The sequence below is a fragment of the Synchiropus splendidus genome, chromosome 16 (assembly GCF_027744825.2).
Source record: "Synchiropus splendidus isolate RoL2022-P1 chromosome 16, RoL_Sspl_1.0, whole genome shotgun sequence".
Taxonomy (NCBI): Eukaryota; Metazoa; Chordata; class Actinopteri; order Syngnathiformes; family Callionymidae; genus Synchiropus; species Synchiropus splendidus.
In genome coordinates this window covers 20,516,258-20,532,920 of record NC_071349.1, presented here as the reverse complement: position 1 = coordinate 20,532,920, position 16,663 = coordinate 20,516,258, and the positions used below count along the sequence as shown (strand labels likewise).

At 54.8% G+C, this 16,663-nt stretch overlaps 2 protein-coding genes across 7 annotated transcripts; both read left to right on the top strand.

The window, feature by feature from the left end:
- The first annotated feature begins 466 nt into the window (after positions 1 to 466).
- Positions 467 to 6,248, top strand: g2e3 (G2/M-phase specific E3 ubiquitin protein ligase). Of its 6 annotated transcripts, none has more exons than XM_053844496.1 (17): positions 467 to 584; positions 1,102 to 1,155; positions 1,253 to 1,350; positions 1,548 to 1,649; positions 1,748 to 1,872; positions 1,942 to 2,110; positions 2,178 to 2,284; positions 2,356 to 2,472; positions 2,755 to 2,879; positions 3,960 to 4,053; positions 4,122 to 4,313; positions 4,390 to 4,544; positions 4,607 to 4,791; positions 4,871 to 5,043; positions 5,130 to 5,155; positions 5,255 to 5,426; positions 5,498 to 5,640. In XM_053844496.1, the coding sequence occupies exons 2-16, from the start codon at positions 1,113 to 1,115 to the stop codon at positions 5,392 to 5,394; spliced, it is 1,851 nt and encodes a 616-aa protein (XP_053700471.1). In that variant the 5' UTR covers positions 467 to 584; positions 1,102 to 1,112; the 3' UTR covers positions 5,395 to 5,426; positions 5,498 to 5,640. The 6 variants fall into 6 exon arrangements, with proteins under 6 accessions (XP_053700471.1, XP_053700469.1, XP_053700466.1 ...); XM_053844494.1 differs by having other exon boundaries at positions 468 to 584; positions 1,751 to 1,872; positions 5,130 to 5,169; positions 5,498 to 6,248; XM_053844491.1 differs by having other exon boundaries at positions 469 to 584; positions 5,130 to 5,169; positions 5,498 to 6,248.
- Positions 6,249 to 7,493: 1,245 nt separating this feature from the next.
- On the top strand, positions 7,494 to 15,781 carry scfd1 (sec1 family domain containing 1). The gene is made up of 25 exons (XM_053844500.1): positions 7,494 to 7,577; positions 8,381 to 8,451; positions 8,516 to 8,604; positions 8,777 to 8,867; positions 8,927 to 9,049; positions 9,114 to 9,201; positions 9,288 to 9,377; positions 9,463 to 9,518; positions 9,589 to 9,674; positions 9,741 to 9,840; positions 10,291 to 10,430; positions 10,496 to 10,586; positions 10,677 to 10,750; positions 11,506 to 11,587; positions 11,652 to 11,748; positions 11,857 to 11,927; positions 12,519 to 12,598; positions 12,682 to 12,744; positions 13,479 to 13,554; positions 14,554 to 14,607; positions 14,893 to 14,945; positions 15,014 to 15,047; positions 15,150 to 15,215; positions 15,301 to 15,366; positions 15,478 to 15,781. Exons 1-25 carry the CDS (start codon positions 7,547 to 7,549, stop codon positions 15,499 to 15,501), a joined length of 1,896 nt encoding a protein of 631 aa, XP_053700475.1. The 5' UTR covers positions 7,494 to 7,546; the 3' UTR covers positions 15,502 to 15,781.
- The last annotated feature ends 882 nt before the right edge of the window (positions 15,782 to 16,663 follow it).

Below are 16,663 nucleotides of genomic sequence, written 5' to 3'. Positions count from 1 at the left end.
TGGTAAACATGTTGGTATACTATTTTTAAAAGAACGGCGTCTCATCCAAACAGACGCAGAGCTGCAGCGCCCTCTGCTGGCCAGAGCTGGTCGCTACACATTTGGACTTCATTCACCCCTACCATACACTTTGTCCAGTGCGCTTTGACTTCATCCCGTTGTGCAAGACCGTGCCCGCGCGCCAGGGTAAGCGCTGCCGAGAGGCGCGTGAGTTCTCACACCAGCTTTGTTTTGTTTGTTATCAGCACCGACGCATATACCACGTTCTGGTCCCAGAACTGCGCCGCGACACTATGCTAATGCGGAACGAATGTGGGACACGTGCAGAAAAGAACTGACCATGGCAATACATTTGATTCTGAACGAGCCACCGCATGCACGTCAGCGCGCATCACTTGAGATGACCGGCAGAGGTCACTGCTGCACGCGGCCCAGCTGGCGTCGGAAGCTGAAGAAGAAGAACGTGGACCGGAAGTGACGCAGATTTTGTTTTGAAGGGGGAAATTTGAACGTCGCCATCGTCTGGAGTCTGAAACGGCGCAAAGAGTTTTCCCAGCTGAGGAGTCGTCCGCCTGGACACCAAAGTAAGCGGCCATGCAGCATGTCTGTCTTCTGTCCCGAAAGTGACGGTCGAGATTCGAACTTCGTGGCTGCCGAGCGCCTTTGTGACGTCACCAGTGTTTCTTTTTCTGCACACAACGGGGCCGACAGACGGTCACGACTGAAGTCGCACTGCTGGTTTGGGGCTTAGTGGAATCGAGGTTAGGGTTGACTGCGACCGAACATGTTCACTTCAGACTTGATCGAGCCTGGACCCGTCTGAGGTGCTTAAGTCGACTTTGTACCTGCAACGTGAATCGCGCGATCTGTCTGGGTTGATAATGTCAATGAAGTGAGTCCATCAAAATACCTCGCCAAGCATCGACAAGCTAGTCACAAATTATGTGCATACGATGTACGTTTTATTTATAAATGAATATATAAATATATATATAGTTCTCTGTAGACCTCAGTTTTGAGTCCTGATGTTAATAGAGGTAAATCAGGTGTACTTGTCTCAATTGATAACAAAACCTGTGTGCTGCGTCTGACCTTGTGCAGGTATCAAGAGCATGAGGACAAAAGCAGCATCTCAGCTGGCAGGCATGGAGAACTGTGAGTGGTGTGTGTGCGCGTGCGTGCGTGAGACTGGGCTTGTCTGAATGGTGGTCACTGAGCGTCACTGAGCGTCACTGGTTTCATGTCTGTCCAGGCTGTGTCCTGTGCAGACTCCCGGACGATGACCCAAACCTGTTTGGAGAAAAGTTCACCGTCACAGAGGAGAACATTTCAGTGCACTACTTCTGTCTGGTGAGTGTGAGCGAGCGGATGTCCAAGAGCATCTGGACTGTGGCTGACAACAGAGAGCCATCCGTATTGAGGTGAAGATCAAGATTATCATGTGGCTGACTTCATGGGGATCTTGTTGTTTTTGTGAGGATGTTCTTTAAAACAAGACCTGTGTCAGTCTGGTCATGAAGTGACCACTCACACGTGTGACCTCGCAGCTGACCTCCAGCGGTGTGTACCAGCGTGGCAAGGAGCACGAGGGCATCGTGGGCTTCATGGTGGATGACATCAAGATGGAAGTGCGCCGCTCCTCCAGACTGGTGGGTTCCTGCTGACGCTCCACTGGCCTCGGTGCCCGCTGACTTCATGTTTCCATGCTGTGCTGTGCTGTGCTGTGTTGTGTGTGTGTGTGTCCCAGAAGTGTGTGGTGTGTAAGAAGACAGGTGCGTCGGTGGGGTGCAACATCAGGAGCTGCAGGAAGATGGTTCACTTTCCCTGCGGCCGCAGCCACAGGTTCCTCTCCCAGTTCACCGGACTTTTCCCGTCAGTGTCACTTGCTGCTGCGAGGCGGTCCTTGGCCCTGCCGCTCACCCGGACACGTGTCTCGTGCAGGTCCTTCTGTCCAGACCACAGTCCCACCCAGACCATGAGCGTCACCTCTGAGCTCAGCCTGCCCCAGACCTGCTCAGTCTGTTTGGACTCCCTGGACCCGGTTCTGTCCTACTCCGTGCTCAAGTGCCCGAGCTGCCATGGCAGCTGGTTCCACCGAGACTGTGTGCAGGTGTGAGACCCTGGTGGACCCACCTCAACAAGACAGGTGGTTCTGATGACAGCTCTGTGTCTTACAGCACCAGGCACTCAGCGCTGGACTCTTCTTCTTCAAGTGCACTCTGTGTAACAACAAGAAGGAGTACCAGGAGGAGATGCTGAGGATGGGCATCTACATCCCCGAGAGGTGAGGGGGCTCCCGCTGGCCGGCTCCCTGCTGCTGTCCAGGCAGCTGACCCTCCTTCTGCCTCTCTGCAGAGATGCATCATGGGAGTTGGAGGCCAACGCGTACTCGGAGCTGCTGCAGGTTTACTCCAACTGTGATGCTGAGACTTGTGTCTGTCGCAGCGGACGCTCGCACTCTGCAAAGACCGGGTATGTACTCCTCCCTGTCCTCGTGGGGGCCTCCCCTGGCCATCGCCCTTTCCCCAGCCTCGCCCCCTAAACACATGGCTCACCTGAACCAGGGCTCTGAGCCAAACCCAGTTAGAATCACCCAGTCAGTTTGACGTTTTCACCCTCAAACCTCCAAGTGGACCGACCAAAATGTCCTCATGGGATCAGTGTCCTGTCAAAGATGGGTCCACAGAAGCACACGACACATGTACACACAGGTTGACAACAAAGCCGACCCCTCTGCTCTGCTGTCTTGTCCAGCTGGTTCCATGTCGTCCGCTGTCTCCTCTGCGGCTCCACTGGGACCCACAGGAAGTGCTCTGGACTGAGCCTGGACACCCAGGACTGGGCCTGCAGTGACTGCTCCAAGGCCACAGATGGGCAAGGTGGGTCCACCTCAAACCGTGGGGCTTTTCACACTGCGGGTTCTGTCTCGGGTGGCCTGAGTCCGCTGCGCCCCCTGCTGTGCAGCCTCAGGCCGTGTCCCTTTTTTCCTGCTCAGCTGCGCTGAATAGCTGGTTTGTGACCTACGAGGTCTCGAGGAAGTTGTCTTGAGCCGCTCCACAACCGATTGACCAACACCGGCTTGACCTCCTCATTTCTCTGTCACTTCTTCACATGATGAGTCTTGGTCACCTCAGAACTGAACGGATGACGGAGCTGAGCCACAGCTTTAACAGAATGTGGCGTCTCTCAGCCAAAACTAAACATGAGAGAGTCTCGTCGTGTTTGTTTTACAAGGAAACAGCAGAAACAAGCTGCGTAATACGGAGCCTCTGGATTGGTCCACGCTGCTCTCACGACACCTTGACCACAGTGAGAGAGATGACTGAGGATGGAGAAGGTTCTAGTCAGTGAAGTCCAGATCCAGACGTCAGAAGTGATCCATGAATGGTCTGGTGATCTTCAGTCACTCTTTCCTCCTCACTGTGCTCCTCATGCAGTGACAGCTGCAGATCACAGCGGTGAGAACAGTGACTGCAGTGAAGCAGATCTGTCTGTCAATAAAGTCAGGTGTTTATCAGCCTAATAAAGGCCAAAACACCTGAGTTATCAAACACCCGCACACATCGCGAGTCCCGGACCGCAGAGCTGCACTGCGCTCCTGTTCCCCAGCACCAGTCTCCTGCAGCTGAAGCTGCTCACCCCAGTGTTGTGGGAGTTTGAGAAGTTGCTTCTGAAGCATGTCGTGCGCCCAGACAGCCATCAGACCCTTTACTGCCCGGCATCCATCATGTCTGTGTGGAGTCACGCTGGACACCTAGACGCCTGAGGCCAGAAGCTCACCCCCCGCCGAGAGTTCCCCGAGACAAAGTGCAGCTCTCCAGCCGGGGTCAGGTCTGCGGCTAGAACCAGACTCTCTTGTGTTGACACCTCGGACGTCTGAGCTGAAAGAGCTTTGTCTGGAGACAGAACCCGTAGTGTGAAGTCCAACTCATGTCCTCATGTCATCTCTGTGTCTCCAGCTTCCCTAATGGCGTCTCCTCAAGGTCAATCCAGGGTCAGTCTCCTCACCAAACGCCGTCTCTCCTCCTCCCACTCGCCTGTCACTTCCAAAAGGTACTGAGCACACTGACTGATCACATGCCCTCGACCACGCTTGAGTAATGATGGCGAACACCCCTCAGAGCGGCTCTTCCTAGTCCTGCACCTAGTCCCAGATCTTACAAGGAGGTCCTTCAGGCTCTGGCTGTTCAGCTGCTCTCCGATCAGGAGGCGGAGACGTGGAGCGAAGTTCTGGTGGAGAGCAGTGCTCTGAACGCAGGTCTGGATCTGGTGAGGCGGCAGGGCTTCGACCCCACACACCCGCTGTCAGTCAGGTGAGAACCCGCAGGTGGATCAGCAGATCACCAGGTTCCTGTCCTCGTCTCGTCTCCTCATCTTCTTGCTTTGCAGGTTCAGAGACGAAGCTCGGACTTCGTTTCCCAGCAGCCCCTGGCTGAGAGTGGCCGCTCGTCAGCGGTTCTTGGAGCAGCTGGTGGGCCAGATCCAGAACTCGGCCGTATTTGAGGGTCCCGAGGGATGCAAGAGCCTGCGGCTGGACTCCAGAGGTACCGAGCCTCAGGGGCAGGGGCGCCTCAGTGAGCGGCCGTCTGAAGTGTGCTGTGTCTAGCTCTAGCTGATGACCTGTACTTCGACGTGGGTTGCCTGCTGGCTCTGGCTCTGGTCCATGGAGGTCCTCCCCTGGGCTTCTTCTCCAGCGCCCTCTTCCAGTGTCTGTTTAACTACCCGCCCAACTGCCCTCTCAGCCTCAGTCACATGACCCCGGGGACGGCCTTCACCAAGATTGTCGCCAGGGTACGCATAACCCCGCACCCCCACCCCACCACGACCTTGACCTCCCGCTCTCCCTGCTCCCTGCGACTGGCGTTTCTAGATGATGAAAGCAGACTCCGTACAGCAGCTGCAGAGAGTTCAGAAGGAGAGTGTGCTGTATCTGGAGCTGGCTGGATGCAACCGTCCAGTCATGACGCTGGAGGACAGGGACGTCCTGGTGGAGGACCTGGTTAGCTTCACGCTCATCACCCGCATGCAGTTGCCACTCCAAAGGTCAGGGGCCCCTGGTGACCCTCCATGAATATCGCATAGGCCAGCTGCTCTGTTTGTCATGTGACCCCTCACTCTTTGTTCTTCAGACTCCGGGAAGGTCTACAAACCCTGGGTGTGTTTCAGAAGGTAGACCTTTCACCATGACTTCCATGGTCTTCTTTAAGTCTCAGTCTCATCCGTCTGGCCCGTCGGGGCCTCCTGGTTCCTGCAGGTCCAGCTCTTCCCATCCTGGTTTTATGGAGTCTTCTGCAACTCCTCACTGCAGCTGTCGGTCGATACTTTGAACAGACTCTTCCACGCCTCATTCTCGGCCCAAACAGAACTTCACAAGCAGGAGGAGGTCGTGCATGAGTTCTGGAGATGCTTCCTGCTGGACTGTGAAGGTAGAAGTCCCTCTTGGTTGCTGCTTGCAAATGTGACGGTGAACCTGATGTGTCTCCTCTCGACCCCTCAGTCGGCCGCAGCTCCGTCACCCTGCAGGACGTTCTTCAGTTCTCCACCGGGACAGAGGTGCTCCCTGCCATCGGACTCCTCCCCGTTCCACGCATCTCCTTCCTTGACCCGGCCTCCTGCAGCTCCTCCTCCTCCTCTTCTGATGGGGACCAGAGGGAGCAGGGGCTCTTCCCACAGTGTCTCCCTGGATCCAACCACCTCCAGCTGCCCCTCACCACGTCCTACCGGGCTTTCAAGAGCGCCATGGAGCAGGCAGTCAGCCACCGTGTCCACTTCCTGCCCTCCGACATGTAGACTCGTGACTATTTTCCTGACATTCGCTCGTTTGGTTTTTTGTAAGTGTACACCCTTTTTTACACCTGGGCCAAGTTTCACCACACCGCGGCGCTGCTGAAGTGAGAATCCACTCGTCTTGCCACTGCAAATGACTAACTTGGTTACATGAACACAAGGCACATGTAAGACCTGTGGGTCGAAGGGCTCAGTCTGGTGTAGTTTGGATCCAAGCACAAGCGGAAACGTGACCTCACAGCTCATACGTACGGAACGTGGACAGGAGCTCGACTTCAGTGTTAAGGACGTGTGAATGAGCTGAGGTCTGCGGTCGGCTTCATCCAAAGCCCTCGTGTAACTGGGCTACAGCAGCTCTACTCTTGTCAGTCATCTGTTATTTATTTTTGTTGGCTTCTCAAGTGTATGTGCCCCTTCTCTTCCGCTGTCTCTGTTTTCTGCGCAAGTCTAATAAATGGAAAGTAATACGTGTGTGGAAGGTTATTTCCTTCAGAGAGGCTCCGGTGGAGGGGGCACTGTCTTCACGCTCCAATGGAGGCGGATAGTTATTTGGAGCAACCGAACCCTTTTAAACAGCTGGCCTCCACAACGAAACTATGATAGCACTCGGATGACGAGTCTGAAGTTTGGACCAAAATTCTGCCGTGAATAATTGGGCTATATTTTAGCCTAAATTAATCCATTTATTATTCAATATTCAATTAAAAAAACTACAAGTTGTATAAATGATGGCCAAATGCCGCATGGAAAGATTTGAAACCGTTAATGATCACGGAACAGACGAGCAGACGGCCAGTCTAAACGAAACAAAGTGCTCAATGCTGACTTTCCAGAGCGACTTTAGCCCAGACGGCCCGGACTCAGCCTCAACAGCTGCGTGAAAATGATGGGTCACGTCGAGGAAAAACCACCTGCTAGGACAGACAATTGTGGAAAGAATGTCACCACACTAGAAGAAAAAAAAAATCAGAAACCAATGTGTGTCGTCATTTCTGTAAGCCAAACTTCCGCGCTGCCTCGACGACGCTGCACCCGCCGGTACTGTGTGCGCTGTGTTTCCTGGGGTTTGATGCGCAGGGTGGAGCGAAGAGAGGACGAGTGGCTACGGTTCAGAAGCTGTGCATGGACTTTTTACTCCTTTCAACATACAGAACACGACTCCAATTAGTCGACAATGTTCAAGTTTAAACGCATGGACAAACAATTTACAATCTGTTTTCACGAAACCAAAGAACAACAGTTAATGATATGACACAGATGACACCACAGACGAACTGGACAAGAGATACCGGACACAACTGAACCGACAACAACACTCAGACATCTTACCTTCTCAACATACAGAACGCGACTGGCGGGTTGTTCCCCCCAAACCGATCAAGTGCTGCCCCCGTGTGGGGGAGCTATGGCATGACCTACACCTACATTTCCAATATTTCTACAGTTGCATCCAGGGAATGTGTCCAGATCAGTCGTGAGGAATTACAAAGATATTGACGGTGATAATGGGTTCTTCCAGTTCCGCAGTGTTGGTTCGTCAAATGTCAAATATGCGACTTGTGGTTTACCGACTCGTTCTCATTTCTGTCCCTTGTTGCTCATTGTGTCCAGAAGTCGCTACATGTGTTGAGAACGTTATTTCAATGAGTTTTGACGCTCACGTCTCCCGTGACGTCATCAGACACCGCCCATCATCATTTGGTAGGTGACGTCGCGCACTGGCCACGTCATCCAGTGCTCCGTCACAACAACATCCAAGATGGCGGCGAGTGTCCGTGAGAAACAGACTGGTCAGTAAACTTGTTCTGCGGAGTTTGTTTTCAGGCGAACCCCAATGTAGAGCGTAGTACGCGGCGAGGCTGAGCCGACGTGTCCGACCGGTCGTTAGCGTTTGTCACGTCCGTCCCTAAACGACCGCTGTCTGACAAGACTGATCGGTCATCTCCCATTCCAATTCTGGAGCGTCTGGGACGCGGCCGACCTCCGACATCACCGTCTGGCGTCACCATGAGACCACGCTGTCTCTGGCGAACGAAGCTGAAACAGAGGTCTACGTGCTTCTGGAGCGGTGATTCCGGGGCTCCAGTGTGGAGCTGGCGGACGCGAAATCGTAACCGACTGGGTTTTCTATCAATATCAACTACGTCGAGGTTAGTCGACTGCACGTAAGGGTTGTTTTAGAGAAGATGCCGGGGTCAGAGGAGGCACTTCTCCGCGCTGAAAGGACAACCTCAACATCTCTCCTCCCCATCTGACTTGTTCGGGGCAGAAGAGCGATGGCGTCATCCACCGGCTGGGGAACGTCCAACACCTCAGGTGGAGTTGGTTTAGGTTGTTGACGTCTTCAAGTGGCAGGTGACGCTTAAGTACCTCCGGGCAGTAGGGGCGCTCCAAACACGGCTTCTGGCTGAAGGATGTTACTGCGCCTTTTCACGCTCACATCTGACAAAGATTGTGGCTTCAAACCAGACTCGACACACGTAGAGCAGATGGGCAGACGTGAGCAGAGTCCACGTGCTGACAGCGGCAGCCACTCAGGAACATTCTGATGGACCGTTTTGTTTTTACCCTCATTTGACGTGTGCTCGCGCAGCGGCTCTGAAGAAGATGCTGAACTTCAACTCTGCTCCTCTGAAGAACTCCACCTCGGAGCCAGTGTGGAAGGTAGCTCCCGCCTCTCACCGCCAGGTGGAGCCGCTCGTCTTTGATCGAGTGTTTGTGCACCCAGGTGCTGATCTACGACCGTTTCGGCCAAGACGTCATCTCTCCTCTGCTGTCCGTCAAAGAGCTGCGCGACATGGGCATCACCTTGCACCTGTAAGAAGCCGCCCGCTGCGCGCTCACCGCTTCAGTGTCTCCAAGTGCAGGTGTGTGTGTGTGTGTGTGTGTGTGTGTGTGTGTGTGTGTGTGTGTGTGTGTGTGTGTGTGTGTGTGTGTGTGTGTGTGTGTGTGTGTGTGTGTGTGTGCGCGTGCGCGCGCTGCTCCCCAGGCTCCTCCACTCAGACAGAGACCCCATTCCCGATGTTCCCGCCATATATTTTGTGATGCCCACTGAGGAAAACATCGACAGGATATGCCAGGTAGAGTGTCCAGAGAAGAGCCCGCTGACCGCCTCAGTCTAACCTTTGTGTGTGTTCAGGATCTGAGGAATCAACTTTATGAGTCGTACTACCTGAACTTCATATCGGCCATTAGTCGCAGTAAGCTGGAGGACATCGCCAGCGCAGCGCTAGCTGCCAACGCCGTCAACCAAGTCACCAAGGTCACTTGTCGGTCACTCATCCTGCAGGTGGACAGAGGTGTGAGATATGACTCGTGTGCCTCAGGTGTACGATCAGTACCTGAACTTCATCACCCTGGAAGACGACATGTTCATCCTCTGCCACCAAAACAAGGAGCTCATCTCGTATCATGGTAACACAGTGGCACAGATCCGGTCGACGCCGTGGTGTCAGTCCAGCTGACTGTGTGTGTCTGTGTGTGTGCGCGCGCGCCTGCAGCCATTAACCGGGGCGACCTGCAGGACACAGACATGGACATGATGATGGACACAATAGTGGACAGTCTCTTCTGCTTCTTCGTCACACTGGGTCAGTGAGCGTCGTGGCTCGTTGTGATTTCACAGTAACGTCTGCTGGTTGGAACAAGTGTATTGATCCTGTGTGATGTCACCAGGCGCCGTCCCCATCATCCGGTGTCCCCGTGGCAACGCAGCTGAGATGGTTGCTGTGGTGAGTTCCGTGAGGTGTGTGTCTGTGCTGTCAGGTCACAGCCAAGATGTTTTCATCCTCTGTCTGCCAGAAACTGGACAAGAAGTTGCGTGAAAACCTGCGAGATGCACGAAACAGCCTCTTCACTGGAGACAACATGGCTGCTGGACCGTTCAGGTCAAGCAAGAAACAAGTGCAGGACTCCATTTCCCATGATGCTCTGCTCACTCTCGCGCTCTGCAGTTTCCAGAGGCCTCTGTTTGTGCTGGCAGACCGGAACGTGGACATGGCCACGCCCCTCCACCACACCTGGACCTATCAGGCCCTGATCCACGATGTCCTGGTGAGCTGTCGGGTCGGACTCCTGCTGTGGTCCAGGAAGGTTGGACTGGAGACCCTGTTGGTCCCGTCCTGTGGTAGAAAAACAGACGCAGCTGTGAAAACACTTGTGTCTTTTGGTCCTAATTTATGTGTTGGCTTGGCTGCGGCTGGTCCAGACTCTGCGAGTGTGTTTGGTGGTGGGCTCCAGATGGTGGTGCCGGTTTCACAGCGAAGCATTAGCGCGGGTCGCCAGCCCAGCAGGAGCTCTGCTGCTCTCATAGCAACTGAGATATTATGATCCGCCTCGTCTGGGTCTCAGTCCTGGATCAGGATAAAGATGACGTCCCGGCGGTTAGACTTTGGACCGGGTCCACCTTATGAGACATCCTTTGGACAAAGACCCAGTGTTCCTGCCAAAGAAAGATTCTGGAAGTAATGGAATCACCTGAGAGCTGTTTTCTTCTTACTCCAGGAGTTTCATCTGAACCGGGTCGTGATGGAGGAGGGGGCCGGGGCTGACCCACCCCCCGCCGGTGCCAGGCCCAAGAAGAAGAGCAGAAAGAGCTACGACCTCACCGGAGCCGACAAGTTCTGGCAGAAACACAAGGGGAGGTGAGTCACATGGCAGAGAGGCGCGTGACAGAAAGCCCTTTCAACGTTCACCCATGGGTCGGCAGTCCCTTCCCCGAGGTGGCCGAGTCGGTCCAGGAGGAGCTGGACTCATACCGGGCCCAGGAGGACGAAGTGAAGAGACTAAAGAGCATCATGGTGAGGAGCGCTGGCTTGCAGTGACTGCGCGACCTCTGACCCTGAGTCATGTGTGTGTGTGTGTGTGTGTGCGCGCGTGCGTGTGCGCAGGGTCTAGAGGGGGAGGATGAAGGAGCCATCAGCATGTTGTCAGACAACACCGCCAAGCTAACCTCAGCAGTCAGGTACCGTAACCTGGCAGAGCTTTACTTTGAAAGGAAACCATGAGAGGAGACCTCCAGCAGTGAGTGCCGGTCACATGACCAGGATCCGGGCCGGCAGTGGTTGTGAATGTGGCTCAGATTTAGAATGAAAACATCAGAGTTGTGTGCTGCGCCGCCAAAGAAAACAGTGGTGGCTGGTGGAAGCATCAAGGCGGCGGAGGAACGTGGCTCTCCACCCCCGGCTGCAGCTTCTGGTTCGGACCGGTTTTCTTGGCGCCAATAAATCAATATTCTGCAGCGATAATCAAATGAGGAATCCTGCGCGCCCGGAGCCTCACAGCCCACCTGTGCGTGTGGTGCTCCCAGTGTTTTGGTCTCCCTGCTGAGCCGACTGTTTCCCATCTTGGTTGCTTGCGAAGCGTCAGGCTGCTTAATGACCTTTGTCTGCTGTTTATTCCTCTTGGTTTTAACGAGCGTTTTGCTGACATTTCCGTGATCTCCTCCATTTACACACGCGGCGGCGGGCGGCGGCGGGAACAACAGCCCGGCAGACTAATGGCCGCGCCGCACGCTATTTTTAACAGCGTTTGTGAATGTGGTCTCGTTCGCAGCCTCTTGTAAAGACGACTTTCCATGAGAACATCATCTCAGAGCGAGTCCTCTAATCTTGGGGCTCCACGTGAGACCACCGCGGCGGGACCTCTTAATCCCACCAGCCTGTTTATGATATCAGCTCTTAATGAGGAGCAGCTTTAACCAGCCCTTGTGTTCTGCAGCTCGCTGCCCGAGCTTCTGGAGAAGAAGCGGCTCATCGACCTTCACACCAACGTGGCCACAGCTGTCCTGGACCACATCAAGGTAGCGGCCCTCGCGCAGGGCCTCGGCCGGGGCCTCGCCCGTGACCTGTGTCTTGTCTCCTCAGAGCCGCAAACTGGACGTCTATTTTGAATATGAGGAGAAGCTGATGAGCAAATCCACGCTGGATAAATCTCTGCTGGACATCATCACTGACCCCGATGGTGTGTAGAAGCACACGCGGACGCACACACTCACTGAGGCGGGAACCATTCACATGTAGCGGGGTGTGTGTGTGTGTGTGTGTGTGTGTGTGTGTGTGTGTGGAACAGCCGGGACGCCAGAGGACAAAATGAGGCTCTTCCTGATCTTCTACATCACATCAGTGCAGCCACCGTCCGAGGTGAGACCTTGAGCGCCGGGAGCATTTGACGGACTCAGTCTGCTCCTCTTCTTCTTCTTCTTTTCCCGTCCATCTTCCTCACCTCTGCTCTGCTCCAACAACACTGGAAAGCTCACGTGTTCCTGCTGCTCTTGCTCCTCCTGCCAGCAGCTACTGGAGAGACTCTTTTCTTCATCTGCTCCTCCTCCTCTCTCTTCCCCTCTCTGCTACTGTTTCTCCGGAATGTTACGGAGGGGACCTTCCTGTTGAGGGGCCCATGTCAACAGCAGGCTGGTGATGATGAAGGTGGTGCCGTACCCCGCTCTGCGTTGTTGGAATATCTGTGGGGTCATAACCCCTGTCGACTGCCTTCACTCTCACGACACCAACAGTCTAACAGAGCGCCCCCTACAGACGGTGCTTCATACTCACTCTCTCGAGCCAATGGGCGCTGTGGTTCGGCCTGAGCTTGTTTCCAGCACTGTGAAGCGAGGCCCGCTCAGTGGCGCCCCCTGTCATCGTCAGTGCTTTGCGGGTGTTGTGTCACATGTTCCGCGGCCCAGAGTCTGGTTTCACACCTGCTGACTGGTTTGGTGACGTGTGTTGCTGTAGTCGGACCTGGAGCAGTACCGCGCCGCTCTGCTGGACGCCGGCTGTGACCTTTCACCCCTCAACTACATCAAGCAGTGGAAGTGAGTGACCTGTGACGCCGTCCTCTGTCTGTCTGTCTGTCTGTCTGTCTGCCTGCAAACTCGCGCTGCTCTCTCATGTTCAGGGCGTTCACCAAGATGGCTGCCACTCCAGCTAACTATGGCAACAGCGGTGTCAAACCAATGGGGTGAGTCAACACACACACACACACGTACGTGTGAGCTCCTTCGCTGAGTTGAGCTGAACCTTGCGAGGACAATGCAGCTCCGCTAACATCCAACCTCCTCGCTGTGGTTGATTTCCAACATGCGATTGTCGCAGGCTGTGGTCACATGACCAGCCGCTGCTGAGCTCGGGGGACTCGTAACTGGAGTGTGGCTCCGCTCCGTCTGAGCGTATGTGAGGGCTTTTGTTCACTGGTGAAGAATCATCTGTGGCCTGGTCACGTGACCCTGACTTTCCATCGCCGCCGTTGCTTCTGTCGTCACGGAGAGGCTTAAACTGTCAACACCTGAGCAGCGGGATTTCCTCTGGACTCAAAGCAGAGCTCCGAACACGCCCTGATGTCATGTTCGCCACTGTCACGCCGTTCGTTATGTCTCCCAGTCTGACTCACACACACACACACACACACACACACACACACACACACACACACACACACACACACACACACACACACTGGGACTCGGCGCTGCTTCACGTCTCCCTTGCTGACCCAACCGAACCTTGCTCTCCACCTGCTCCTGTGTCTCCTTCCCTTCCTTCGAACTCTGGTCTCTTTGCTTCCTACTTTCTCTTCCTTTCCTTTCTGTATCTACTGTCTGGTCACCTTCTGCGTTCCTCTCCTGCTCACCTCTTTCCTTCTCTGCTTCCTTGTCACCTTTTGTCCCTGACCTCCTGTCTCCTTGTGGCCTCTAGGTTGTTCTCCAGGGTGATGAACTCTGGTTCTCAGCTGGTGATGGAGGGAGTGAAGAACCTGGTGCTGAAGCAACACGTGAGCCACGAACACACGGCGCTGTCATGTTTTTTGATTTTCTGGGGACCTCTCCTGGCCATCACCCTTTCCGCAGCCTGTCCCCTGAAACCTTACCGTCCAAAACACATGGCTCACCTGAACCAGGACCAAACTGGAACCCTGTGATTTTGAAGGTTCAACCCTCAAATTGAGGCTGGACCTTGGGGGGACCTGCAAAAGGTCCCCACAGGGAGGTGTATTTCCCAGAAAGTGTGCACATGGGTGTAGCTGTCCAAGTTGGCTCACACACACACACACTTGCGCTTCATATTTGGTTTCACTTGTCTGACAAACAAAAGCAGGATGTTCCCTGCGACGTGTCTCTTCACGTCTGCTGTGCCGCCGTCGACTCGACGGTCGCGGCGACTTCAAAATGAGCCTGATGAAGACTTGATGCCGGTCCAGCCGCTGGGATGTTAGTGGCCTGAGAAACCGCAGGGCTCATAACTCTGACACCAGATCTGCAGGAAAGTGCGAGTCACAACAAAAACACACTCTCAGTGCCCAAGTTGCACAACAGGCCTTTTCAAGGCTGCAGCTGTGCTGCTGTGGAGTGGGAAGCACAGTGACATCACTCTTTCACTGGTGACGTCACTGGCGCTCTGGTCCAGTTCCTCGCATTGGTGAAGGTGAAAGCCGCGTGTTCATGTGTTCACCCCGTCACTGCCTCACGCTGCGGTCGCTGGCCTCACGTCAGCCACACCAAAGCACAGTTAATGCCACTTTATTGGAGCTGCTGGCTGCAGTACCGGGCTGGACCGGACCAGACGAGAGGGCAGGCGGCGCCGGCACCAGGACCTTCTGATGGTTCCATGAGCCAGCCGCAGCAAACTCTCTGCACTCGTAAAGAACCACAAGGCCAGAACTGGGAAGGGGAGGCTCTGTCTGGACCCCGTCCATGTCGTGTGGGCGGGGCCTCCACAGAGGAGGCGGGGCAAACGCTTTAACCCTCATTTCCATTGTTTTGGTCTGGTCCAGAATCTCCCCGTGACCCGGATCCTCGACAACCTGATGGAGATGAAGTCCAACCCTGTGAGTGTGTTGCAGCATCTCTCTCTCTCTCTCTCTCACACACACACACACACACTCAGTTACACACAGGCTCTCAGTTACAGCTTGAGAAACAATGGTTCCGTTGTACATCGTGAGGGCAGAACATTCTTGGTGCGTGCACTGTCACAGTTGAAACATCAAACGTTGCATCAGTCTCAGAGCTCAGGCCAGACCTGGTCGTGCAGTGAGACCACTTGACACCTCGGTCCCAGGAGCTCCTGATCACACTTCCAACACCTGTGTCCGCGTCTTCTCCTCCCACAGGAAACTGATGACTTCCGATATTTCGACCCCAAGATGCTCCGCGGCAGTGAGAGGTAACCACCTGCCACTCACCTCAATCAGGTACCGATCAGCTGTCAATCTTCTGCTCTCCACCCGTCAGCTCCATTCCAAGGAACAAGAGTCCGTTCCAAGAGGTCTGTGTCCTGGCTCTGCCACAGGAAGTGATGTCATCACTCTGCTGGCTCCGACTACTTCCTCCCTCTGAGTCACATGACACTGGCGTTTGTCGTCCGCAGGCGATCGTGTTCGTGGTCGGAGGAGGAAACTACATCGAGTACCAGAACCTGGTGGACTTTGCTAAAGTACGGTGCCCCTCACACGGTGACAGCTGGCCCCCCTTCCTGACTCCTGACCTGTGTGTGTGTGTGTTTGCATGTGCCTGACCAGTCCAAACAGAAGCGGGTCGTCTACGGCTGCAGCGAACTCTTCAACGCCTCTCAGTTCATCAAACAGGTGAGAAGGCGACGCTAACCTTGGAGCCGCTGGAGCCGTGTTTAACCCCCCCCCCCCGCCATCCCTCCTGTTGCCCCTCTCCCTGCCCCGCCCCTCCTGTTGCCTCCATAGCTGTCGCTGCTCGGGCAGAAGTGATGTCACCCCCCAGCTCATCATTCCGGTCTGGACCTGGAGGGGTGCCACCTCCCGACCATGCCCTGACACACAGACATCATGTGGCTCACTTCCAACTTTGAAACATTAAACTTCGATGCTTTTACCGTTTAACCTCCGACCCTGTTCTGATTCGCTCTGCTGTCAATCACATGGTTGATGCAATGTTGGTGCAATCGCCTCGGCAGAGAGCGTTCCATTCGTCAGTCGCCTCAACTGAGAGCGTTCCATTCGTCAGTCGCCTCGGCAGAGAGCGTTCCATTCGTCAGTCGCCTCGGCAGAGAGCGTTCCATTCGTCAATCGCCTCAACTGAGAGCGTTCCATTCGTCAGTCGCCTCGGCAGAGAGCGTTCCATTCGTCAGTCGCCTCGGCAGAGAGCGTTCCATTCGTCAGTCGCCTCGGCAGAGAGCGTTCCATTCGTCAATCGCCTCAACTGAGAGCGTTCCATTCGTCAGTCGCCTCGGCAGAGAGCGTTCCATTCGTCAGTCACCTCGGCAGAGAGCGTTCCATTCGTCAGTCACCTCGGCAGAGAGCGTTCCATTCGTCAGTCGCCTCGGCAGAGAGCGTTCCATTCGTCAATCGCCTCAACTGAGAGCGTTCCATTCGTCAGTCGCCTCGGCAGAGAGCGTTCCATTCGTCAATCGCCTCAACTGAGAGCGTTCCATTCATCAGTCGCCTCGGCAGAGAGCGTTCCATTTGCCTTTGTTGATGCAGGTTTCTCCCGATGTCAGCGAGCGTCACACGCCGAGGGCGTGGGCTGACGGAGGCTGGTGTTTTGGTGTTGGGAGGGTCAAAGGTCACAGGCTCAGTGTGGACCCACTGGCTTCTAACAAAAGGGATTAATCTGAGGATTATGTCACCGTGGCATTTTAATCTGTGCGTGTTGTGTAACAAGCTGTGGGAAGTGGGCTTAATCCTCTGACGTCTCCTCAATAATTAGGAACAACAGTGATTCAACTTTACAACGCAGATGCTGTTGTCGTTGTTGACGCTCCGTACACATCCTGCCCGGTGTATCAGCAAGTGGAGGACTCTTCATGAAACCGTGGTGCCGCTCCAGTCTCGTGTGTCCGTCGAGATGTAGCGCCACCTACTGGCCACTGCACATGACCCGGGCAGGAACACACTGGGTTATCGAGCCGAC